The 26,667-nt window shown below is 36.7% G+C and overlaps 1 protein-coding gene and 1 non-coding gene across 3 annotated transcripts in view; both read left to right on the forward strand.

Moving 5' to 3' along the window:
- The window catches only part of ZFR (zinc finger RNA binding protein), a 39,716-nt gene that overhangs the window by 4,404 nt on the left and 8,645 nt on the right, over positions 1-26,667 (forward strand). For both annotated transcript variants that reach the window (XM_062599660.1, XM_062599661.1), the window contains exons 3-15: positions 9,295-9,577; positions 10,430-10,574; positions 11,346-11,564; positions 12,856-13,103; positions 14,658-14,849; positions 16,644-16,932; positions 17,861-18,054; positions 18,529-18,648; positions 19,717-19,862; positions 20,249-20,411; positions 22,123-22,328; positions 22,654-22,804; positions 24,253-24,394. In XM_062599660.1, coding sequence (XP_062455644.1) covers positions 9,295-9,577; positions 10,430-10,574; positions 11,346-11,564; positions 12,856-13,103; positions 14,658-14,849; positions 16,644-16,932; positions 17,861-18,054; positions 18,529-18,648; positions 19,717-19,862; positions 20,249-20,411; positions 22,123-22,328; positions 22,654-22,804; positions 24,253-24,394 — 2,498 coding nt within the window. The remainder of the gene's footprint in view (positions 1-9,294; positions 9,578-10,429; positions 10,575-11,345; positions 11,565-12,855; positions 13,104-14,657; positions 14,850-16,643; positions 16,933-17,860; positions 18,055-18,528; positions 18,649-19,716; positions 19,863-20,248; positions 20,412-22,122; positions 22,329-22,653; positions 22,805-24,252; positions 24,395-26,667) is intronic.
- LOC134154023 (small nucleolar RNA SNORA66) lies at positions 6,745-6,881 on the forward strand. Its single transcript, XR_009961307.1, has one exon. It is a non-coding gene; the product is annotated as a small nucleolar RNA SNORA66 (small nucleolar RNA).

Raw genomic sequence — 26,667 nt, forward strand, 5'->3', positions numbered from 1 at the left:
TGATAGCTAGTTTGGCATTCAAATGCAGTGCAAGATGTTACAGCATATTCAAGACTGTGGTACAGAGCAGCAAGGGGAGGTGAAATGCTGTGGATGAGTAGGTGTACAAATGAAAGAAAGCTGGGTGTTCTTTTTGTGTTTTGTTTTCTTATATGCTGGTACTTCTAACTAGCTTTACTTTAGTCTTATCAGTGTCTGCCCCAGTTACCTGTTCTTCGACTGGATCATGATTCCAAAAGCCTTCAACCTTTGAGATGTTAGGAATATAATCCACATAGGCCTACTAGCTCAGGTTTAAAGTATCACTAACTATAATTCAGACTTACACTGGTGGACAGCAAGAAGATAAGGACAATACTGAGAAGGCATTATTGCTTATTCTGAAGTTAAGATGAAATACTAGACTTGAACTTATGTTAGGAATAACATATTTATTCATCTTATGATGGTGTGTTATAAACACCCCACTCTGAAATGCTTGGGGAATTAATTTATTCATGGTGTCATCATAGGATAAACCTACCCATATCGTAATGTAGAAACTCCAAATGCTTTCTTTCCATGAATCTTATGCCACTGTTACCTTGAGTTGCATCCTATTTAAAAAGGTACATATTTTTAAGAGAAGAGACTTCAGAGGGAGCTGCATCATGCTGCTTCTCCTTTGTTCAATCTGTGCTAGCATTAAGTGCCATCTTAAACGTGGTAGTCTAGCTTACTTAATATACACAAGAAGACTCCAATAAGCTACTGCTATTTATGCAGAGAATTTGATGGACTTATTTTCAAACCAGTGAGATGCCACTCTCAAATGAGATGCCAACATTAGAGAGGGAGTAAGGAGCTCTGGGTGTGTTAACATGGGCTGTATGCCAGTGTTGCAGTGAACTAATGACAGGGAACCAGGGGGAGGTGGTAACTGGAGAGGAAAGGTACTTCAGTGATCAGAGTAGCCTCTCTCATTTTTAGGGGAGGGAAGTCTGCAAACTGATTGAAATTTGCAACAGACTCACATCTTTAAGGACCGAACATTTGAGGAAACTTTCCTGTTACAAAGGACTTTAATACCTTTAGTTGCATCCTCAGAATAGACCAATACCTGTAGGCTTAACTCTGTGCTACTGAATTATGCTTGAAGTTTTGTCTGTTACTTAAATGGAACAATGGCAAAGTAAAGGGTGGTTGTGTTGTTGGTATCTAGAAAAGCTAAGTAGTGGCTTATGGTAGGAAATACAGATTGTTTTAGGAATTGAATACAAGCTAGTGTATTTCCATGCTAGTGAACGTTCTTTGCTAAAATTGGCAAGGTCTCTATAATTAGAATTTTTCTAAACAAGGAAAATGATCAGTAATTTTTTCAGGCAGATGTTACATACCATTTGTCTTGAGCAGTCGTTGTGAATATGGCTATTAACTACTTTGTCTATACTGCTGTCCCTTATCTGTATCAAAACATAGCTTTTATTAAACAATGAGATGACCATTGTGTGTAACTGAGTAGAGAGAGGTTGATAAAAAGCATGTGTAGCACCACTGCTTTAAACGCTAGTATTGTGGTGTACAACAGGTGTCATGTGAGGGAAATGTTGCAAAATTTGATTAGATTTAAATCGAGTAGTGAGAATAAATTTGAAAATTTAAAAAACAGTAAGGATGTATTGAAAATATGAGCATATTTATCTTTGAGATGAATAATTGCTAGTATATCCAATTGCAATCAGTATTTTTTTTGTTTGTAATGAAATGACACAAGGAAGTTTTGAGAAACAGGAAAGAGGAAGGGAAACTTAAAATTACTACAAAGGGTTTTCTTTTTCAGGCCAAGTGTAATTAGGCCATAGCATATGTTAACTACATGATTTATAAATATGAGCTCTTTAACAGGATACAAGAGAGGATTGTACATGCATATGCCTTCAGATCTCCCTTTGGTATCCCAGTAAATTGCATTATGAAAAATGTTCTGTTCACAAAATTATAATAGAAATTGATAATTTTCAGTATAGTTCTAAAAAGATACATTGTCAGCACTTGTTACAGGTTTGAAGAGTTAGGTCATACTTGTATAAATCTTAATATTCCAGTAAGAAATACTGTAAATCTGTATTTTTGAGAGCTTTGCTATTCTGCTACCGATAGAATCATAGAATCAGTAAGGTTGGAAGGGACCTCTGGAGATCATCCAGTCCAACCCCCCTGCTCAGCAGGGTCAGCGAGAGCATGGTAGACAGGGTTGCATCCAGGTGGGCCTTGAAGATCTCCAGAGAAGGAGACTCCACAACCTCTCTGGGCAACCTGGTCCAGTGCTCCGTCACTCTCACAGGGAAGAAATTCCCCCTCACGTTCAGGCGGAATTTCCTGTGCTTCAGTTTCTGCCCATTGCCTCTTGCCCTGTCACATGGGACAACTGAAAAGAGTTTGTCCCCTTCCCCTTGACACCCTCCCTTCAGGTACTTGTACACACTGATAAGATCCCCGCTCAGTCTTCTCTTCCCCAGGCTGAACAGACCCAGCTCTTGCAGCCGTTCCTCACAGGGCAGATGCTCCAGCCCTCTGATCATCTTCACAGCCCTGCGCTGGACTCTTTCCAGTAGCTCCATGTCTCTCTTGTACTGGGGAGAACTATGAAAGTTTGAGAAATACTGCAGTTATCACTTAACAAATATATTTTCCATAATGCAAAAGTGAGCAAATGTTCTTAAAATTTGATCCCAGCCAATAAGACTTTATTAGTCTTTTTTTTTCCTGTTCAAGATATTTGTGCATGTTACAAATTATTAATGTGCACTTGTGTGCAGCTTAGATGCCTTGCTAAGCTATCTTAAAATTTGCTACTTTGAATGAAAGAACCTAGAAGAAATGTATTTTAGGAGATGTGATTTCTGAGGAAACGGGTAGTTTGGATTGAGACAAAATTGGTTTTAGTCCTGATCTTAGCTATAGATCAGAATAGTACTCTTCAGAAAATTATTTTTTTATAAAAAGCTTTATATGTTATGCTACATTTAGATGCTGTATAAATACCTTCTGCATGCTATGTATCCTTATAAAAATAGACGACATTTTTCTGAAAGTGGATTTCTGTGGTAATAATTGTTACAGCTACTTTACTGGGTCTATTAATGCATGTTCTACTCCACAAATACGGTAACCATGAGAAATAAAATATCTTAAAATCTCAAATCACCTGAAGTTAATACCCAGCCAAATAGATAGCATTATGTCAGTTTTGCATTCTTTTAATATTAACTTGAAATAGCTTTCTGCCTTCAGTTATTTTTTTTTAGTTTTTGTTTGTTACAAAGAAAGTCTCAACACTTTGTTACTAGAAAATGCCAACAGCTGGAAATGAGGAAAACAGGAGACCTCTAGAGGAAGAATGATTATTTACTTCTCAAATATTAGTGTTCTTTATTCTCTGTAATTCTTGGGCTGATAAGTTGTGGGAAATTCAGATCTTCTCTCAGTGGTAGTATAGAAAAGTAACTAATATACTGGATTTAATAATTTTAAGTTTGTTTCTGAGCCATATTTTGTGAAAAAATGTTAGTCATCCACAGATCTATTTTATTTAGCTATTTAAATTGGACAAGCCTGTGTATTTTAGGAAATCAAGAACAAAGATTTGCTAAGTGGGCACCGGTGCTTCAACAATTGCTGTTGTTCAGCAGCTTCTGCATCCTAGCCAACTTCTTATTTAAAATAATTTTAAGCATTCTGCCAGCTCTTTTCATTTTTGGAGTCCATCAAAAGTATTTCAAAATACAGTCATATCTATCAGAGACTATAAAAACACTGCTGCAGTTTCCTTGGCAAAGATCTCTGTGCAGTTCAGAAGAGGTTTTTAATTGCTTCTTGAATGTTCTCATTTTTGAAAATGAAAGTAAAAAATTTCCATCAGAAATATGAAATTAATCTAGTTCTAATAACTAGTTGGGGGGGCATGAGGGAATAGTGCTCACTTCCAGATAAGGTTACCTGACACCTTCTGTTTTGAGAGCTTGTTTTTAGGATGGGAGATTTTTTTGTTGTTTTTAAAGTGCACCTTAACAAGTGTAAATGTTCAGGCTGGAATTCTCCAGGCTAAAGATCTATCTAGAATTATACTTTGATGTTGTTTACACTATACTAAAACACTACCACTGTTCTTACAGTGTAGAATTGGGCAGGGAGATCTTCATAGCTTCTTCATGAGAGTCACAATTTTGAATGCACACAACAATATTGAATGTTGGCATGGTGAAAGTAGCTGTGGTCTTAGTCTTGTGTTCAGACTGTAAAGTATCAGAGCAAAATACCTACCTGTCCTGGGAAGGTTTGCTTTTATGTGGTCAAAGGAGTTTCAGACCTCAGAAAACAACAAAGACAAAGCTACTTTTTGCTATGGTGGTCCAGTACATCCCTCTACCCTACAGAAAATCCAGGTTGACATGGGACTGGAGATTATGTTTGGAGAAACATGCACACAATCACAGCTCACTGCAGTCAGTCTTATCTAGGAGGTTCAATACTATGGCAATATTAAATGCGGCACTCTTTCTGATATTAATGCATCGGAAAGATTCAGTTAGTGTCTTCTATCACTAATATCAGTAGAAGCTAGTATAGGTGTTTTTCAAAAGATGAGTCATATTTTGCAAAAAATACTTTCCCCATGCACTGTAGTACAGTAGTTATGAATAAAGAATTAATTCTCTTGACCATGAGCTTCCTTAGGTAGGATGTGAGAGACAAGAAAGCTAGGTATATACCAGGATGTAAAATAATTAAAGAGAGGCAGTGTTATTTGAGAGGAGGAAGCAAAGAATATGGGAAAATAGGGATGTACGTGTTAGCAGTTTAGGCAGGTAGGGAGAGACTAAATAAATCAGCTAAGAAGGCTAGACTAAGATATATGACTAAAACATACATCTGCAATACTTGGAGCAGAACACTTGATGGCAACATGTAGAACTGACTGTGGCTGGCATAATGAAAGTACACTGAAATAGGAAAAAAAAAAAAAAGATGAATATTGGAGAGTGTGTGGTTTTCCTAGAAGTTAGAAATAAGAGTGTAGTGAGGAAACACTTACTATTATAGTAGGCTAAAGAGAAAAAAAAAAGATGTGGATGTGTCATGAATAAAATGTGTTGTATTTGAATCAAAATCACTGGCAGAGGAGTTATTACTAGAGGAATACAGTTTGAAGCTTCAGAGACCCTCCGTTGATGTCTTAAAAGGTGCTTATTTTAATTTTGTTCTGGCATTCAGTTAAAACCCTGTAAAAATTGTAATATGAAGTTACCTTGAATTGAATGGTCACACATTGGGTTGACTTTAAGCAAATAAATGTTAATCTAGAGTTCTTTTATCTTTGAAATTGTAGCTTTAATGAACGAAGGGGAAAAAGTTTTCACAGTGAGAGTGCTCAAACATGGAAATAAGAGTGTGTAGGGAGGCTGTGGAATCATCATTTTTGGAGATACTGAGAACCTGACTAGACAAAACCCTGAGAAACCTAATCTAACTTGGAAGTTAACTGTGCTTTGTGCATGGGATTAGACTAGATGACTTCCAAAGGCCCATTTCGACCTAACTTACTCTGTGATTTTTAAGCTCTGCCTAGTTAGTGAAGCCAGTTGGACTGAGCAGCCTTTCACATGAAGAGAACTGGAATTCCTTGAACTCCAAGATTGCTAATAAGAATATGAGAATTTCTTTTGGGGAAAAGAAGAATTGTCCTACAAATAGAAGTGATCAGTTTTATCAGGTCAATGAGTTCATCTGTGCCCACTGTGCTGCGGTAATCATCCTTTGCATGTTGTTAGCCTATAGAACATTCAGAGTAATTTGGTTTAACTTTTGCCCGCTGTGTTGGGGGATTAAGCTAAACTGAATTACTTTCTTTGTTGTAATGAAGAACACGCACATGGATTGTTAACATAGCTCAGCTGACATACTGTAGTTCATTGTTGCTTTGATAACTTGATCATGTGCCTAAGTCTTTTGTAGTTTTGTTTTTCTGGACTAAATTGAAATACTTTGTGGTGCAGTATGGAAAAAATTAAGGTACAGATCAGTGGAAGAATTGCAGAGCTGGCTAGAGGTGGTTAATAGTTAGAAGAGCGTTTATAAGATGGGAAAAATTAACCAATGGAATTACCTAGTGATTGGTCTTGAGTCTTTCTTAATATTTTCCTTAGTCCTTTATCAAGATGTTTGATGCAAAGGAAGTATTGTCAGAACAGAGGTGACTTTGCAATAAGACTGCTCTAAGGAAGCAAGACTGGAGAGAAAGCAGTGTCTATGGGGGGCAGGTAGCACACCTGAAACTTCATCTGAAAAGGTGCATATAATTCTTCCCATCCATGTTCACGAAAAAAGAGTAGATAGTACTAGAATGGGTAGAAAGATGGACTACAAGAAAGAGGAATAAGGAGCCTGACAAAATAGTCTGAGTGTAGATAAGTTGGTATCAGCAAATGTAATGAGGCACTAAACCTAGAACAAGGATTAAAAACTTAAGTAATAAATAATAATAACTTAAAACTTAAATAATAAAGTTAGTGCAAAAATGTATTGATATAAAGTAATTATATGGAAGTGTCTAGTTGTCTTAGTGATGGAAGTTTTCCAGTGAGATCATGGGGAGAAGAAAGAACCTCATAAATGTAGAAAATACTGTTTTGTGTATTTCTGTGACATAATGAGCAATTCTAAAAAGTAAGAAGCAGTCAGCTTCAGAATATTTTTCATGTAATCTTGCAAACTCGATCACTAGCTCTGCATGATGTTGCAGTAGCAAGGGGAACAGGTTTGCTAAAGTAAACATGGTAATAGAATTATGTTAGCCTTAGAAATCAAATGACTGGGGCTGTTAATTCTATACCATGATAAGGAAGTTTGATGCAAAATAGCTCAGAAGAAATGAAACTGTAAGAGAATCTTGTTATAGTCCTGGTTATAATGATCACAATCTTATTACAATACTAAGTACTGAAAACTGTTGTATATTTAATCACACATTCTGAAAACAAGCGTTTGCTTTGATGTACTGACTGATATTGCTACCACACAGTGTGTGAGCACTGCAGTACATTTTGTAATACTCATTTTATCATGGTTTCATGAAACTTGAAGAGCCAAATTAATGCCTTCTGGCAATGTCCCTATTCTTTCTTTCTCTCCTTTTCTCTCCTTTTTTTTTCTCTGCTGTCAGATACACATGTACCTCATGTTGATTCAGGCACTCATGAAACATTGTGATCCAATTTAACTCCAGTGTGTCTAACATTTTTACCATGTTAGAAAATGAAGCACCTCTCTCCCCCCCACCCCCCAAAAAAAAAAAAAAACCTCACAGTTTTTTGCCACATTAATGGGTTAAATCAGTGCACAGAATAGCCTGACAAGCACTGGAATTAGCATGAGAGGCAGATAAGGATGGCATAGGCAGGCTTGGTATATGGGAGGAGGGAGGAGTATGAGTGAACTTTTCCTTTTTAATAGTACTGGATGATCAGATCAGTTCGGCTGTGATCTGAGTTAGAAGGCTGCCCACTCTCTTGCTTTAGTATATTTTTTAGTAGATGTCTGTGATACTGTGAGAATATTTTATGCTTTTATACTGTTAGGTATGTAGATATTACAGTCTAATGGGTTATCGACCACTTTTACCATCATAAAATACTCTTCCTGAATTTTCTGGTAGAGTCTAATTTTTTTTTTTTTACCTTAAATTGACAAAATGGAGAAATAACCTGTGTATGTCAAGTAGGAGAAAGTGTCTCAAGCAGCCTGGGAGCTACCAAAGTTTTTTTAGGTCTTTTCTTTCCATTGTTATGCTAAGAAGCTGAAAATAAAATAAAATACCGTCGTGAGTCCTGTTAGTCTGTGCAAAGAATCTGAATTAAATTTGAATGGAATGCAAGTGATCTCTTAAGAAATCACATGTCAAGGGCTTAAGATGGGAGGGAAGATGGAATACAGGCATGTAAATCCAATAGTAATAAATTTTTTTCTGTGTATTTCTGCTCTTAGAATGGCTTTTTAATATATTAAGTTAATTGATTTTTTTCCCTATAATTACAATGACAAAATCAGAAAATACTAGACATAATGGTAGAAGAGTCATAGAAACATCTTTCATGAGCATACTATCTGCACTAAGAAGTTACTGTTGTTTCTGGTGGTTATGTCAGAGAATATTGTTGTCTTTAGCAAAAATGTTTTGAATTCTTATCCCTTTTGGTTTTGAGGATAAACGTATTACAGTTCCATTCTGCCCCAAATATATTTGCTTCAAGTGAAATTTCATTCTTCTGTGGGTTTTTTTCCATGAAATAGGAGGGGTGGTGGTGATTTTTTTGTTTTGATTTTTAAACAAAAACAGTGAACAGGGGAAAAAAAGGAACTCTTCCCAGCTTTTGAGCCTAATGCCTGGTTATAGATCAAAATAGAAAAATATTATTTTCTGTTTGAATAATTAAAACTTTGGAGGCCATCATTTTCTACTTCCAGTGTTAATATTTACTCATTCTTAGTAAATATCCATATATTACTGTCATACCTGCAAATTTTACAGAATCAAGTTAGCCTTAATTTGTGTCTGAAAGATTGCCAGGGCTGTGGTAGCAGTCTTACGTGATCTGGCTGGCTGTTTTTTTCTGATGCTTTATGTTTTGGGGCAGTGAGCTTATATGTAAATGAGGCCAGTTTATGCTAGTCTAGGAAAAGCCTGTTACCAGATCTTTTTAAAGTGTCTCTGCCTTAAGTCTAAGAGTTGTGAGCTAATTTTCGTGGAAGTCTAAAATCTCATTACCTTAATGGTTTATTCAAAAACATCGTGCAAGTGCAGCAGGTCAGTAATGAGCTTTCACAGAAGGTAGTGCTTTTCTTAATTTGACAGGTTAAGTCAGTTTTATTAAAGAATTATGGAACCACTTAAAAACTTGCCCATCATGACTTTTGTGTTATTTTAAGTGAAAGACTTTTGTTCCATTACTTAAAAAAAAAAAAAAAAAAGAAAGAAAGAAAGAAAGAAAGAAAGAAAAGAAAAATCACTTAAGAGAACCTTCTCCTAACCTTGATATATCTTTATACACAGACACCTCAAAATGATAAAACATTTTTAATGGGGGTGGTAGAGAGGTAATAAAAGCCAATAAAGTGTATACATAAATAGATATCTGTTCCAGATATATTCATAGAACTGATAAGTGTTAATTAAATTGGGGGTTTCAAAATGTTTAAGCATTAGCTTACTATGTTGAATCAATCTAATTATTTACTTACTGTCCTTTTCCAATATAGCCAGCAGCCAGCTTCGGGTGTAGCCTATTCCCATCCAACTACAGTTGCTAGCTACACTGTCCACCAGGCACCAGTCGCTGCACACACAGTTACTGCAGCCTATGCTCCAGCAGCAGCTACAGTTGCAGTAGCTAGGCCTGCTCCAGTAGCTGTTGCAGCTGCTGCAACAGCTGCTGCCTATGGAGGCTACCCTACAGCGCACACAGCTACAGATTATGGTTATACACAGAGGCAACAAGAAGCTCCACCACCACCACCTCCTGTCACTACACAGAATTACCAGGTAAGTGTGTTTTTAAATGGATTACTTGTGTCATATGATTTTTAAATTATATCTTGTTAAAAGGAGGCTTGTTGGGTCACGTAGTTTGATATTTATATTCTTTTTATTCCATGAATTAGTCTGAGAACAATTTAGGTTACTCAGTACCGTAAATTTATAGAGGATTTGAAGTGGCTGCAGCATTATATGGCCCATATAGAGGATTATTAGCAGTAGTACTGCAGAATCTAAGATTTAGACATTCACACAATAAGCAAGGAACTGCAGTTTACCTCCCAGTGGTTTTGTGAATTGCTGCTGGAAACGGTAGTACTTTCTCTTCTGTGCTAGCCCAAGTGTACAAGTGGCATGCCGTGAACTGAGTTACAGAACTGATTCAGCTGAAAAACCTATTCGAATAAAAATTGTTGGTGAGAGATGGAAATAGTTCCTTCTTCAGAGCAGTGGCTGTCACAGGAATTACAGTATCAAAGAAAAGAGGGTAGAAGTTCACACTAGGAGAGGAGCTGTCCTTTTCAGTGACTGCCCATACTTGTGAGCTCACTGGCTGACCTTGTGCGACTGCAGGCTTCTGCAAAAGGGAACTGTTCCTCTCTTTCATTCTCACTGTGAGCTTTGCTGACACTTCCCTTTTGTTTGGATCTAGCATTCAGCATTTATTGTCAGCGTTTGGGTGGGTCAGTTCTGTGTAATGATGTAATGGAAAACTAACCAACCAAAAAAAAAGAGCAAGTAGCTTTCCATGGGACTGAGAGGCTAAACCGAGTTTCCTTGCCTCTGCACAGTTGTGGAGCCAGTGTAAGAGGTGGATGACATAAGCGTAGTGTGAAACATCTTTGTTTGAATTTTTAGGATTCCTATTCTTATGTTCGATCTACTGCCCCAGCTGTAGCTTATGACAGCAAGCAGTACTATCAACAGCCAACAGCAACTGCTGCAGCCGTGGCTGCTGCCGCCCAGCCTCAGCCTTCAGTAGCTGAATCGTACTACCAAACAGGTGGGTGACATGCTTCAAACTGCTGTCATGCTGCAATCTGAATACTGCTTTTTTATACTTTTACAAACATGTCTTTATATATTTCACATTATCCAGATTTTTTTTTCCTCAATTTTGTCATGTAATCCTTGACAACACGTAGAAAACCTTGGACTTGGAACACTAGTGAGACATTTGCATAAGTACCTATCTCTGAGTTTTGGAATATTGTAAAATACACTCAGAACGTATTTCCAGGCCAACTTGACTTTGTTAATTTGCCTGAAAAATTTGCTGAACTAGGTTGAAATAGTCTGTGGACAGTTCAGATAATATTTTGGTTAGATTTTTTTTTTCTTGGTAACTCAGTGATTATTTAAGGTATGTAGTTTCTTAATTATCAGTATCATGGGCGCTACAGAGCGTAAATCATAGATATTTCTTTATTTTATTTTTATATATGTTTTTTACATTGATGTTTTAATAGAAAAACTTAAATATACAGTGTACTTTACTAAAGCCATTGAGTGATCAAGTCGTCTGAGAAAGTGACTGGATAATTTAAAAAGGGCTGGGGGTGAATCTGAGGCTTGTTAGTGCGAACTGTGCTGTGATTAAAAGTTAGTATGATATATGGCTACGGGACACATAACCACGACTTTAAAAAGAAAAATCCTCATTTGTTGTGTGTTTATTTCCCGGCATGTCATTAAGTACCACTTAATATGATTCACACTTCATTCAACTAAAACATATGTATGTTTGTACACTTTTATTTTCTATCTTAATTAGCTCCAAAAGCAGGATATAGCCAAGGGGCGACTCAGTATACTCAAGCCCAGCAAACACGACAAGTGACAGCTATAAAACCTGCAACTCCAAGTCCAGCTACAACTACATTTTCTATATATCCAGTATCCTCTACTGTGCAGCCAGTAGCAGCTGCAGCTACTGTTGTTCCATCCTATACTCAAAGTGCAACATACAGTACAACAGCGGTTACTTACTCTGGTAAGAATTTTTTATATTATGTTGCTGGGATCTTTGCAGTTGGTATAGGAGAGGATTTAAATCTTCAGCATTGTAGTAGTTTGTGTTCAGTTCCATCAATAGTCTATTGAGAAATATTCAGCTATTTAAATCATTATATTAGTGGACTATTTTGATATATCTGTGGAAGAGGTTTACAATTTTTTTATGTGCCTATTTTGTCACACATGAGAATATACAAAGTATTGGCATTGTGACGTGGACAGTGCTTCACGATTTCCAGGGAGGATCTGGAGAAGAGATGGAAGGTAGAAAAATTGAAGAGAGACAAATATAACCTGGTGAAATTGGAAGGGAGCACGCTGCCATCAAACAGCAATTGCAAAGATAGAGAGGAGCAATCCACTAGCTCCAATAAATCTAACAAGTTTGGTTACTTTGACCCAAAATGGGAGTAGAATGGGTGTCAAGAAAGTCCTTCAACTATCAGAAATTAAAAACCTGAGTAAACATGAAATATTTTTGTTAGCTTTATGGCCAGATGATTATCAACTGGCATATTACAGCTACCTTGAACTTTTTGTCTTGTTTTGTTTTCTATTTAAAAAGGGATTTTAAGACTTCCTTGAAACAGAACCTGATCAGAGGATTAAAATAGTTGAACCAGTAGATGTAGAAAGTTTATGGGAAAACTGGCTCAAAGGTATGAAAGCCCAGTTTCCTTGATTTATTCAACTTTGATAATAGAAATCAAGGAGTGCATAGGCAAGGTGTGCTACCGAGGTTGTACTGAGCAAGCAGCTTCTTTGCACTAAAACAATTTAAATCAGTGGAGTGGGATGTAATAGCACTATCAGTTCTTTTATATAAGGTTATTTCCCTTTTTCCTGCATCATGAGGTTTCTCTGTCTTCCTTTTCAGTTTGAAACTTGCACAACTAAAAGCTTGTTTACTTCAAATGGCCTTTGATAAATATTTTATTAAAAATTAGTTAACATCATACTAGGCCTTACCAGATATACTAGGAAATTTCACATATTTTGTTGGGAAGCTTTGGTATATCTAGCAGCGTAACTGTATGCCTGTAAAGATATGTCTGAGATCAAGTATATTCCAGATACAAATGGTATGCTATATGTTTATGGACTGTGAAACATACAGAAAAATTCAGACTGCGTAAAAAGATCATGATAAATTGTTTATATCCTGCCCCTCCCCCAACTCTGTTATGCAGCATGCTTGACATTAGTCTGTTATGTAATTGATACGTTATGTATAGTGATGTAACATCTATTTTATTTTGATCTTTGAGGTACCTCTTATTCTGGCTATGAAGCTGCCGTATATTCAGCTGCATCGTCCTATTACCAGCAGCAGCAGCAGCAACAGAAACAAGCAGCAGCAGCAGCTGCTGCTGCTGCTGCAACAGCTGCTTGGACAGGGACCACCTTTACTAAAAAGGCACCATTCCAAAATAAGCAACTGAAACCAAAACAACCTCCCAAACCGCCCCAGATCCACTACTGTGATGTTTGTAAGATCAGCTGTGCTGGACCACAGGTACTTGTATTATGTAATATTCTGCTATATATGTTAATCATCATTTCTTCTTCTGCTAAAACAAAAACACCTTTAAGACTATTCATTAATTTTTAAAGAACTGATTCTGTACTTTTAGTAAAGAAATAGTTAATGAAAATATGTGCTATTATAGAAATAATTACTATTAGAAGACAAGATGCATCCACTTAGCTCATACAGAACAGCTTCAGCTGTGCTTTGGACTCCAGAAATATTCTAGCTCTAGCATTTGATTTGCTGTTTCATTATAGTAACCTTCCTTACTATCAGGAGATATTTTTCAAAGCTACATCTGGAGTACTGTGTCCAGTTCTGGGCTCCCCAGTACAAGAGAGACATGGAGCTACTGGAGAGAGTCCAGCGCAGGGCTGTGAAGATGATCAGAGGGCTGGAGCACCTGCCCTGTGAGGAACGGCTGTGAGAGCTGGGCCTCTTCAGCCTGGGGAAGAGAAGACTGAGCGGGGATCTTATCAGTGTGTACAAGTACCTGAAGGGAGGGTGTCAAGGGGACAGGGACAAACTCTTTTCAGTTGTCCCATGTGACAGGGCAAGAGGCAATGGGCAGAAACTGAAGCACAGGAAATTCCGCCTGAACGTGAGGGGGAATTTCTTCCCTGTGAGAGTGATGGAGCCCTGGACCAGGTTGCCCAGAGAGGTTGTGGAGTCTCCTTCTCTGGAGATCTTCAAGGCCCACCTGGATGCAACCCTGTCTACCATGCTCTCGGTGACCCTGCTGAGCAGGGGGTTTGGACTGGATGATCTCCAGAGGTCCCTTCCAACATTACTGAGTCTATGATTCTATGATACACATTTTGTGAATGGTAACCCTGAAAATTTATTTGCTTTATTCTTCCCTGTATTCCACCATCTCAGTTTAATTTTGCAGTGGATACAAGTGTGTAAAAAGTGGGTATCAGTTCATGCCTAGTGTTTTTGAATGATTCTTCGGCCAAATTTCTCTTTAGGTAATACTGTCATTACTTTCCACTCTTTCTGTTCTTTATATTGCCATTGTTGGTACAGGGACAAATCTCAACTACGTTTCTATTTCAACTCTATTTCAACATACCTTTATATATGCACTACCTGGTTTTGAATTGATTTTTTTTTTTCTTTTTTGGTGATATACTTAATCACTCTGGCCTTGCAGTTTGGATAAAAATCAAAATCAAGAATAATTCAACACAATGCAGAAAATAGCAGTTGAGATGCAGTTTTCTGATTGTATTAGTTTTTTGATGGTAGTATTTGTTGACCAGTACTTGATTGAGGAAATGGCAAAACAGAGGAGAAAATCCCATATTGTATTACTTGTAAGTGGAATTCTGATACAGGAGAAGAAATTATTTTGCTCTAGCAAGTGGTCTGCTTATGACTTAAGAGCATGACATATAGAATAAAGGTTCAGTATAGGAAGTATTTCTCATGCAAAGCGTGTTTTTATCCAATATGCTATATTACATATACTCACATGGCTGATAGACAAGCAGTACAAAGGCTTACTGTGTATGTGTGTTGTCATATTTTAAACAGACTTACAAAGAACACTTGGAAGGCCAGAAACACAAAAAGAAAGAAGCAGCATTAAAAGCTTCCCAGAATACCAATAACAGCAGTGCTTCTGCTCGTGGAACTCAAAATCAGTTGCGCTGTGAGCTTTGTGATGTGTCTTGTACAGGAGCAGATGCTTATGCTGCCCATATCCGTGGAGCCAAGCATCAGAAAGTAAGTGCTTTTCTTTGTTCTTGTTATACAAGTCAGTCATATATATGTATTCTTTTTTTCTTTGCAGAGCAGAGAAAATTCAGTGAAACAATATAATTCAAATTATTTTGTTTGGAAGTGTTTACTTTTGCTTTTTGTTTGAAACTCACCTTTAAACTCAATATTAGGAGGGCCTTGTTGGGAAAAAGGGGGAAAATATTCAGGGCACTGTCAGTAAGAAGAGGCTTTACTGAGGCAAATATGGAAGTTGTAGCAGGTAAGTGTAAAATAAGATGAGGGCAAGAGCCGGTAAGGCTGTGCAGTAGCATAGTTGTTCCCCTTAACTCTTATCAAGTGCTTTCTTGGTGTTTGTCTTATTTGTCCAGTATTGTGAAGCTGTTGAGTGCTTTGGACCATTTTAGGCTGAGTCAGTGCCAAGGGACAGAACAATTACACGATATGTTCTGCAATTGCATTACCAAATGAACTTTGGCCACGTCTTGCTTTCATGGCAGGAGAGACTGAATTATGCACCATATCTGGTGTTCTTTCTTCCAGAAATAAGTTGAACCATTAATTTTTTGGGTAGTGCCCAGTAAATCCGTTTGAGTGTTACTAAACCATTGTTTGTAAATTTCAATAGTACTTTATTATCCCAGTACATGGGAATATAGCTTTCTCTTCCCTACAGATAGTTGCTAATACCTGCTGACTTAGGTTGTCATCTGCATAAAAATGAAATCACAAAGGACTCTATTAATTTGGTACATTTGGAAGAATCTTGTGGATTTTACTGAAAGAGAGTTCTTTTGAAGATTTGCTTAAACTTAAATTCAGAGTATTATCTGACATTAATAAGTCTGTAGTCCAGTGGGAAACACAACTTAAAAAAAAGAAAAATCTAAGAATATGTACACAGTTGTGTACATATTATGACTGCGTATGTGTGTTGCAGTAAGCGCATATTTAGCAGATCTGGGTGGATTTTTTTTGGGGGGGGGAGGTTGTTTTGTTTTGTTTCTGCTACTTTCCTACCTATCCCAATCTTTAATTTCATTTTGCATATTTTGTTCTTAAGGGCCTATATGTGTTTTAGGTGACAGTCAGCTGTCAGAAAAATGAAATGTTTTTCTATCCTAAGCAGGCTCTGAAAAGGCTTCTGCTTATTATTTTTAAGAATAAGCGTGTATGCTTCTTTTTATTTTTTGTGCTTTTTATGGGGTATTAAAAAGCTCTGAAATACACCTCTTGCCTCTTCCTTCATGTGCTATTAAAAAAAAGAAAAAAAACACCCTTTGAGGAATCTCCTTTCAGTTTTGCTAGCTAACCTACAAATTCTTTCAGTGTCAATATTCTTGAAATGTAATTTTCAAATGAGAGTGTGTTGTTGAATTTTAATTACATCACTCCTGTTTACAAACAATATTTGGAACAAAGTACTTTCACATACTACTTTTTAGAGGGAAAGAAGAAAGCAACCAGGCAACAATTGGAACAGGTTTGAGCAGAATCCTTCTTTGGGTTTTGCTGACTTATCAGTTCATTGGTTTTCTGTTCTCATCTGCATAGCTTTTGGCATAAATATCTGAATTTGTAATGAGAATAAGTAATCTGAAATAGGTGTCAAAGATTATCTAACTATTTACATATTACAGATGACTAAGTATTACATGTCCACTTTTTCCCTGTCTGATCTCTCTTTGTAAAGAAACAACTATCTGATTTCTGTGTTACCATTTCTATAACTTATAACAAGGTAATTTTTTGTGGTTGTCCTGGGGAGATCTTATTATGAATTTTTCTTTGTTCTTACAGGTAGTTAAACTGCACACAAAACTTGGCAAACCCATTCCTTCAACTGAACCAAATGTGGTTACCCAGGCTACTTCCTCAACATCCACATCTGCTTCCAAACCAACTGCCTCTGCTTCAAATATAGCAACTACCAGCAGTACTGTGAACTCCTCTGTTGCATCTTCTGCAGTGAAAATTCTTACTCCCACAGCAAACACACCACTTACCACGGCGTCCAACAACAAAACGTCTTCAGCTGCTGCTAATGTACCTGTAAAGAAAATATCTACACCGAAAATAAACTTTGTTGGCAAGTACAGAAGTCAGTCTTTATTTTGAAACCTAACCTATTCTATAACTTTTTAAGATCTTAGTGCAGCAAATACGAATGTGTTTAGCTAACTTTATGCATGAAGTAACTCTTATGTTTAAGAGAATTACTAATAGCTGAAAATAAGAATGTATATACAAGCTTTGCTTCATAACTGTTTTTCTCTGTCCTGTTCCCCCCCCCACCTAGCCTCTCCTGCAGGCTTCTCCCTCCTTCATAAGAGAATCTCTTTGTTATGTAGCAACTGCTGCAGTACTGCAGTTTACAATCCACTTGGTTCTAATTTCAATTTACAGCCTGGATTGTTAAAGCAGTCTGCAGTACATTGCCAGTTGCTAACTGGGCAGCTGGAACATCCTTGCAACTGTGAAAATGACTTTTGAAATGAGCATGACAGACATCTAGGGATGGGAAGCAGCTGTTCCAAAATAAGCTGTTATGCTCTTGAAGGAAAAACCTATGCGTTTACAGTATTGGGGACATAGTACCTTTGTTAATACAAACATTACATGGTTTTGAAGTACTTTTGGGATCCACTTCCAAAAAAAACTATAATGAAACAAAGATTATTTAAAATATCTCTTCTGAGTTGTTCCCTTTCAGTTCTCTTTTGAAAAAGCACAAAAATGAATGGTAAAAATCAAAATTGCATAAAGCAGTAAAGTTTTTCTTGCTAAAATCAAGAACTAGTATTAACTGTTTAAATAATTTGAATGTAGTAAAACTTTTTTTTAAAAAAAGAGAAGTTTAAATATATTTGAGTACTTTTAAATTGTACCTCGTTTTAGAAGAACAGTAACACTTTAGCCAAATCACTGATCCTTGCACTTAGTCTTCAGCATGCACATTATGTACAGTCATATCATCATTTAATGAAAATTAACGATTTAAACTCTTTGATTTGTAGGTGGTAATAAGCTTCAGACAACAGGAAGTAAACTGGAAGAAATGAAATCAGCTGAAACTGTTAAAACAACTCCTGTTGCTGCAGTACAAACACAGGAAGTAAAACCAGACGCAGCATCTGAACCAGTGACTCCCACGACTCTTGCTGCCTTGCAAAGTGATGTCCAGCCGGTGGGCCATGACTATGTGGAGGAGGTATTAATATGAAAATGTCTATTTTTAACATTTTTAACAAACTTAGTGAAATTCTATTTATCAGGGATATGAAATAAGATGTTGACCCTTCAAAGACTGGTGCATGTGTGCACTTTTTTTTTTTCCTTAATATTCAATGTGTTTCTTCTGAGTTCAGTTGGATTTCTTTTTTTGGTAGTTTGAGATATGTGGATGAAGTCTGAAGGATCAGAATCTGATGTAAACTTTTCATCATTTGCAGGTTGCATTAGGTGTAATTCAGTATGTCCTTTGGAAAGGACGAACTCCATTACCTAGCACTATGGGTCTCCGACAGCATTGAAAGTTCTAATTTAAAGCTGCCTTCTTCTAATTGCTGCATTAAGTTTTTAGCATGTTTTTAGATGAGTAGACTTTATTCAGAGTTATTTGTATGTCAGCTTTAGTTTTAAAAAGAAAACTAAAAAAAGAATTTGTTACACCTTTATTTTCCAGGTACGGAATGATGAAGGAAAGGTGATCCGCTTTCACTGCAAACTTTGTGAATGCAGTTTTAATGATCCTAATGCCAAGGAGATGCATTTAAAAGGGAGGCGGCACAGACTGCAGTATAAAGTTAGTAGAAATGCTAATGCTTGTATCTGAAAACTGCCAGATGTCAGCTGACTAATTATACTCTTGTATTGTATTTAAAGATTGGTCAAAAGAAGGTAGTCTGACTGAACAGTATGTAAAAAAGGTAGAGATATATTTACCTGCTGGTTGACTTCCTTTTTTTTTTCGTTGCTATTTTGGGGGTGTTTTTTGTTGTTTTGGGGGATTTTTTTTTCTAGTTTTTTTGTTTTGGATTTGTTTTTTAGGAGTATAGTCTTTAAAGAGGTAATACTGTCTGTGGAAACTGTGGTTTATTTTTTTGATTGAACATTTTGAACATTGTTCTTAGGCAACCTTTGCAACATCTTAAATAACAGCATATGCAAATAATAGTAAGTTCTTCTGTGTCATTTACCTGAATTACGAATAGTATGAAATGGTGCCAAATGTTTTGGGGAGACACCACATGGGCCCTTTATGGAGACATTTGAAAATCACATGTTGCTGGTTTTATCAGTCATAATTGGAGAGACAGCTGTACCAACATACAGTGTGCATTTTGATCATTGTAGGATTATATAGGAAGAATCTTCTCTGGTCACAGGAGATGCAGGAGGCTTGCATAATGGTGAAAAGAATGAAAGAAGAGAGAAAATTGCCAAATAAATGTATTCGGTAACTCATATTTTTGCCCATGTACAAGCGACCCTTGAGGAACAGGGCATCAGGAAGTACCTTGCAGTTAAAATGTTTGTTCAGGCTATAGAGTAGGCTTTCTAATATAGAATTAACAGCAAACTACTTAACATTTTGTGTAACATTTTATTTTAAATTACTTTGTTCTGATATAGGTGAAGAGGGCATTTATGCTATTTGTAAATATTTTGTATTTGTTATTTCTTAACTCTAAAATAATTGATACGGATTTTTTTTTCTTCAGCTACTCATTCAGTGCAGTTTTAAAACTGCATTTCACTCCTCAATTTTATTGTAAACTAGTTGTGTTTAAGTGTGTCAGAAAACTTCTATAACAGTGAGATGATGTGAAGAGGAAAGCAAACATTTCATTCATTCATATTTCTGAACTAGAAAAAAGTAAACCCAGACTTACAAGTAGAAGTAAAGCCCAGTATTCGAGCAAGAAAAATTCAAGAAGAAAAAATGAGGAAACAGATGCAGAAAGAAGAATACTGGAGAAGGCGAGAAGAGGAAGAACGCTGGAGGATGGAAATGAGGTAATGTATACTGTTTTATCAATAAATGAGACAAAGCTGCAGTCAGGTTACCTAAATCAACTCTGCTTCTGTGATTGGTTCTTTTGAATGCCTGTTGCAGGAACTCTGTACTGTCTTGTTTTAAATCCAGTTGTTACAACTCCTCTTTTTTTTTTTCTTTGCTAGTATTCAGTCCCTCTGAGGAATGTGGACTTACCAGAATTATTTTACTATGAATATAGTCTTGCTTTCAAAATAACCATTCATTTGACTTATCTTGTGGAGTTTGCTGTTATTTGGTAGTGACTGCTAGAAATGAGTTGGTGAAGAACATCAAAAATGCATTTAGAATGATTGGAAATATTTAGCTGTTGTGTAAAGAGAACTCTTTTGTTCTAACTCTTCAGACGATATGAGGAGGACATGTACTGGAGGAGAATGGAGGAAGAGCAGCATCACTGGGATGACCGACGCAGAATACCAGATGGAGGATATCCTCATGGCCCTCCAGGACCTCTAGGCCTGCTGGGTGTTAGACCAGGAATGCCTCCTCAGCCCCAAGGGCCAGCTGTGAGTTTGTTAACTTGAAAACTAAAAATAAAATAATAATAAAAAAAAAAAACTAAAAGAAAAAAAAAAAGCTTATTTATCAGGAGGCATAGTTAAGAAGTATAACTTATTCAGTGCTGCTTAAGCTGTTCTTTAGCTTCTTAAAGCATTCTTTAATAAACTATTTGGAAAAATGAAAATGTTATATGCTAGTAAAACTGTATGGATGGGCTGGTATTCCATTGTAAGCCTGCTTATATGATGGGGAGTAAAGGATGTGTTGAAAACAAATATTGATTCTTCTGAAATACAAGTTGTTCTGTGTAATTGTCTACTAGGTCTTTTTAGTTAACTGCGTGTGCATTAAGTGTGGACAACTGGATGGGTAAAAATGGCTGGGTGATTAGTCTCAGGATAGTGGGTCATACTTTACCTGGAGGTCAGTAACAAGGGGACTACAACAGGTGTCTGTCCTAGGAGCTGTTTAGAGATGTTTGGCATCTTCTCAGTGAGCTGACAGAGGCAGTGGAGTGAAGGCTTACCAAGCTTGCAGTCAACACTAAACTGGGGGGAGCAGTCAATACACTCAGTGGCAGGGCTGCTATCCAGAGGGACCTAGGCAAGGCCAGAAGAATGGGCCAACAGGAACCTTACAGAATTCAGCAAGGATGAATGCAAATTGCTGCACCTGAGATGGAATAACCCCCTGCACCAATACAGGCTGAGAACTGACAGGCTAGGGAGCAGCTCTAGATGTGAAAAGAACTTGTGGACCTTCCTGGACAATAAGACAGACAATGTGAGCCAGCGATGTGCCATGACAGCAAAGAAGGCTAACAACATCTTGGGCTCTATTAACAGTAGATGGAGGGAGGTAATAGTACTTAGAGTACCGCTCTAAAATACTGCATCCAGTTTTGGGCTCCCCAATACAAGAATGACATTGTTTAAATTGGAGTGGTTTAAACCAGGCCACCAGGATCGTCAAGAGCAGATACCATGTAAAGAGAAGCTGAGGGAACCGAGCTTGTTCAGCCTTCAGAAGAGATGTCTTCAAGGGATCCTAGTAGCGTACCAGAAACCAGTGGGATACAAAGTTGGAGTTGGACTCTTTTATAGTGTTAAATGGCGAGAAGGTGAGATATTGCTGGCTTAAACTGAAGCAAGAGGTTCAGACTGAATACAAGGAAGCCTTTTTTCACCATAACAACAGAAACATTGAATACTGGTTGCAGCAGAGAGGTTGTGTAGCCTTCATCTTTGGAGGCTTTTCAAGACCTGACTAGATAAAGCCCTGAGCAACTTGGTCTGGTCTCACAGACCTGCTTTACACGGAAGGTTGGAAAAGAGACCTCCTGAGGTCCCTTTCTACCTGAATTGTTCTGTGATTCTATGAAAGCGGGTATGGATACTTTATTTTGCATCATTGAATAAGCTATTTCCCAGTAAACAGAAAGATAATAGATATTTATGCTGGGGGGAAGCAGGGAGCAACACACTTTTGATCCTGGGACTTCATCCTTTTTGACACACTTCATGATTCTTCAGACGTGATTGCTTGTGACTAGTGTTAAATTATTAAGGACACTTCAGTTTGTGTTGTGTTACGTATAAATGATCTGGTTTTTTTCAATATCTGTTGTTTAACCACAATGTTGAGTTTTGGGTCACGTATCTTCTACGATCTTCCAAGTAAATACGGATTTCAGAAATGCACTTTTTCTCCATTTAGCCTCTACGCCGCCCAGATTCCTCTGATGACCGCTATGTGATGACCAAGCATGCAGCAATATATCCAACAGAGGAGGAACTTCAAGCAGTCCAAAAAATTGTTTCTATTACTGAGCGTGCTTTGAAACTTGTTTCTGACAACATGACTGACCATGAAAAAAACAAGAGCAAAGAGGGAGATGATAAAAAAGATGGCAGTAAAGACAGGTGTGTGTGTGTGTATATGTGTATATATGTGTGTGTATATATAATATATATATTTATATATATTTTTTTTTTATATATATAAATATATATATATATTTTAAAGAATTTCCATCTTTTGTTTCTGAAGGCATCTTGTATTTTTCCTTGTATCATCCTCAGTGCTTTCAGGGATTCTGTTCCCTTTAAGTCTTGATATGGCATATGTCATCGTGGCCTCAAGAGTATGTGGAATACTCTGTTTTATGTCACTTCTCTATCTTCAGAATTATTTTTAAAATTTTTATATTATTTTAAATGCAATTTCTAACTGTAATCCACTTCACAGAGCTTTGAAGGGAGTTTTACGGGTAGGCGTTTTGGCTAAAGGTTTGCTGCTCCGTGGAGACCGAAATGTCAATCTTGTTTTGTTATGTGCTGAGAAGCCTTCAAAGACATTGCTCAGTCGTATTGCAGAAAGTCTTCCCAAACAACTTGCAGTAAGTAGAGTTTAGATTTTGGATTCAGTTTTTTTATAAAGATATATAAAAATCTGTCCTGAAGTCAAACACATTTGCATGGCTGACTCTGTTTCATAGTTTAAGCTTTGTTTTCATTTTCTTAGTGCTTCTGTCCAAATTTCGTGACCATGCGATGCTTTTTGCTCTTTGTATGTTGTGTGTAAGAGAGATCAAGTCCACAAGTTTGGAGGTGTTTATGCTAGTGGTTTAGTATCAGTTGCTATTCAATAGATTTTTTTTAATCTGGAAATAGAAATTAGCACAGACAGTACTTTTTTTGGTCCAGATAGTTATGACCAGAGACTAAGGTAATTTGTATATTATTGCAGCAGTATCAGGAGACTTACTGACTGAAAGTCACTATTCTGTTAATGCCAGTCTCTACTTAAATCTTGTTTCCAATTTGTATGTGTCAGTGGTTTGTAGTTCCACAATGAAGTTAACAAAGCAAGACTTGTAATCTTTTTTTGATATGACATCTTAAAAAAGAAAAGAAGGAAAACGTATGTGCAATCTTAGATGATTCAGTTGAATTCATGTAAACCATTTGTTAGGTTTTCACAAGAAATGAAAGTACAGAATAAAGTTATTTTTTCCATCACTCTCTACTGTACAAAGGCTGTCTACCATTGTATTAAGTTTTGCCATACCATCACTGTCTTGTTACAGTCTGGTAAAATGCTTGGCAAAATCAGAGTCATGATAGAAATATTAGCAGACACAGATTAGTTAGAAAATAATGTTAGTTTCACTCTTGTTCAAAGTACCAAAGCAGAAGAAAATTTCAAAAGTGCACTTCTTGGTCTTGCTTAATGGAGAAGTCGCTCCTCCCTCTAGTTGTGGAGGACACCTCCTCTGTTTGAGGAGATGACAGAGGAGCCTACAGCTTTCTCTTAAGGGTATTTGGAACTATTAAATCTAGTTGTAAGAAGCAGCTCAGAATAACGACCTTGTTATGCTTGCGCTAAACTCTGATATTTAATTTGCCCTTTGTTCTTGTTGGAACATGTTGTGGTAATCAAGGATAGAATGTACTTAGCAATGCTCTGTAATTGAGAGTTGGAAAGAGAAGAATCACTGCAGCCCAGTGCTTTTTAAATGTACTTTTATGTATTTATTTTAACACTGTCAAGATTCTAGTTATTTAATTTAGTTTGTATATGAATTTCCTTTCTGGGTAATTTTTTTTCCTTTTGCATGCTTGATGAAGTATTTTCAGTATGTATTTTCATTAATGATTTGGAAACTATGCAAGTTCATATATATTTTAATTACTTAAACAGTTTTTCTTAGAATACAGAAGTGTCTCCTTCATATACTTATATTGCATTTCGATTTCTCTGTTAGAAAGACTAGATTGAAAACAGTTTTCTTTTCCATACTGTTCTTGACCAAACGCTAATAAAAACTTGTTTCTCAATATTTAGGTAATAAGTCCTGAGAAATACGATATCAAGTGTGCAGTACCAGAAGCAGCAATAGTTCTAAATTCATGTGTGGAACCCAAAATGCAAGTTACTATCACACTGACGTCTCCAGTCATTCGGGAGGAGAACATGAGGGATGGAGGTTGGGAAGTTGTTAAAGATGTTGCTTCTTTTTTACCTGTTTTCATACGTTTATCTATTCTGCTTAAGATGGCATTAAGTCCTGGAAGGCAACATGCTGGCACAACTTATTTGATGGAAACCTTGTTTTTCAGCAGCCAGTCTCAACAGAGAACAGTTGATTCAAATAAATGCTTATGTGATGCATTTATATGTATATATTTTTTTAATTCTGCATTTATGTCCAACCTCAGCTTTCTGGAAAAGGTACAAACTTGACTATTTTTTCCCCCTCTTATAAATTATGTGGAAAACTAAATATTTTACAGCAAGTGGCTATAAGCTGGCTTTCTAGAGCAGCCTTGCCCTAAGAGAAAGACTGTGTTTTTAGAAAACTAAATCACAGGTTTTGGGGTTTACACTGGATCAGTATTACTATCACTTGCACATTCCAAATGGCAGTGCCACTTAAAATGTGCATGTATAATACTTTTGATGGTACCAGTCCTTCTAACTTTAAAAGACGATGTGATTTTTTCCAGCTCTCTGAGGTTGCTCTTCAGTCTAGAGTGCTTTTTGAGTATATTTAGGCTCCTGGTATTACAATCAGTATTTTATCCAACTGGCAAACCCAGAATAGTACGATGAGAAATGACTTTGTCATTGAACTGAAGCAGAAGGTGGAGCTTACAAATCGATTTACATTCCTGAAGTACGCAATTTCTCTGGTGCCAGCAGTGTTGCTTTAGGGTCTGTTCTGTAACACTTTCAAAACTCCAAAAGCTTTTAAGCCAACAAGCATGATTAATGTCTGCAGTACATTGGTTCTTTTTGTTTATGGGTCAGATAAAATTAACTTTTTGTTTCCTTTTAATCCTGTATTTTTGTAGTTGAAAGATCGTGGCAAACAGGGTTCTGCTGTTTGACTATGAACCTACAAATAGGAAATCTGAGGCTATCTTAACACTTCTTATATGCAGGTTAAAAAAATTGTGTGTGTATATGTATACATGTGCTTGTGTATATACATATTTATATAAGCCACAGATTTTTTTTATTTATTTATTTCATCTCATCATTACATGTCCTCTAAAATACTTGAGGTTTTATATTGCATTAGTAAACATTCTATAGCTGTGACTAGTGCATCATAAGCACGCAGTGTTACCAAAGTCATCCTATGTAATCAAAAAATTTCAAGATGTGTTTTCTAGTTCGGATGACTTTTCAAAAGTCTTCAAGAATGCTCTGTACGTGATTTTTAAGCTGCATGTATCATTGCTAGCTATAAATGCTTTGTGCATATACTGTCATACCCAACCAATTCTACTTATTTTTTGACAAAAACGAGTGTAACGTGACCTTGATTTGTCTGTGCTGAATCAGACTTAGCATATTGCATAAAGTCATAAGGAACACTTTAACTTGATAGCTTTGTTTATTAAATTAGATATACCATTAAATGAAGTTACCTGTAAGAATCATGTTTATTTCTGTATGTACTGAGCAAAAGTGCAGTATTGATTCCTGTTGCAGTGCTCAATTTCAATGAAATTGTTCCTGGCCTGAAATTCTATAGCATGGAGTAAAAATAAATTTTAAATGCCTACAGTCAATCCCTTAATATAAGCCTCCTGAAGGAAACAAATTGTATTTTTGTCTGACCCACACTTGAGTTAAAATGATACATTCTGAGTTTATTCACTGCTGAATGCAGTACTGCCTTCGGGCAAGCAAAATCAAATCAGATTTCTCTTCAAGACACTGAGCAGTAAAAAATGGATGCGCATAAAAGTTTACTTTTGAAACTAGAGGAAAATAGATGGCTGAACTGCAAATTATTGCAGCAAATAAGACTTTATTATGAAGGTTGCTGCTTATTTGCTGCAGAGTAACAGTATGGGTTTGTGGGGTTTTTTTCTTACTGCAGATTCTAATGCTCTGTGTCTTACAATGGTTTAAAGATTGGGAGTTTTTTAGCTCGCTTGGGGAGCTAGTTCAGGTGATAAGGAAGGCTTTACCGGAAGAACCAGTTTAAGCAAAGATGAGACTGAGACTTGCACGTGGAGTAGAATCATGTTTGATGTATAATAATACCATTACGTGATAAAAGGCTAAAAAATACCATGTAAAATAAAATTGTTAACCGCATAGCTACTGTTCCTTACAGTATTGTGCGTTTGACAGTTTCCCAAATCTGATATATTCAAAGTGTTCTAACCCCTGCTGTGGAATCCTTCCTTCAGCAAGCACAATGTGTATATTTATAAACACATATATGTGTGTGCGCGTGTG

The sequence above is a fragment of the Rhea pennata genome, chromosome Z (assembly GCF_028389875.1).
Source record: "Rhea pennata isolate bPtePen1 chromosome Z, bPtePen1.pri, whole genome shotgun sequence".
NCBI lineage: Eukaryota > Metazoa > Chordata > Aves > Rheiformes > Rheidae > Rhea > Rhea pennata.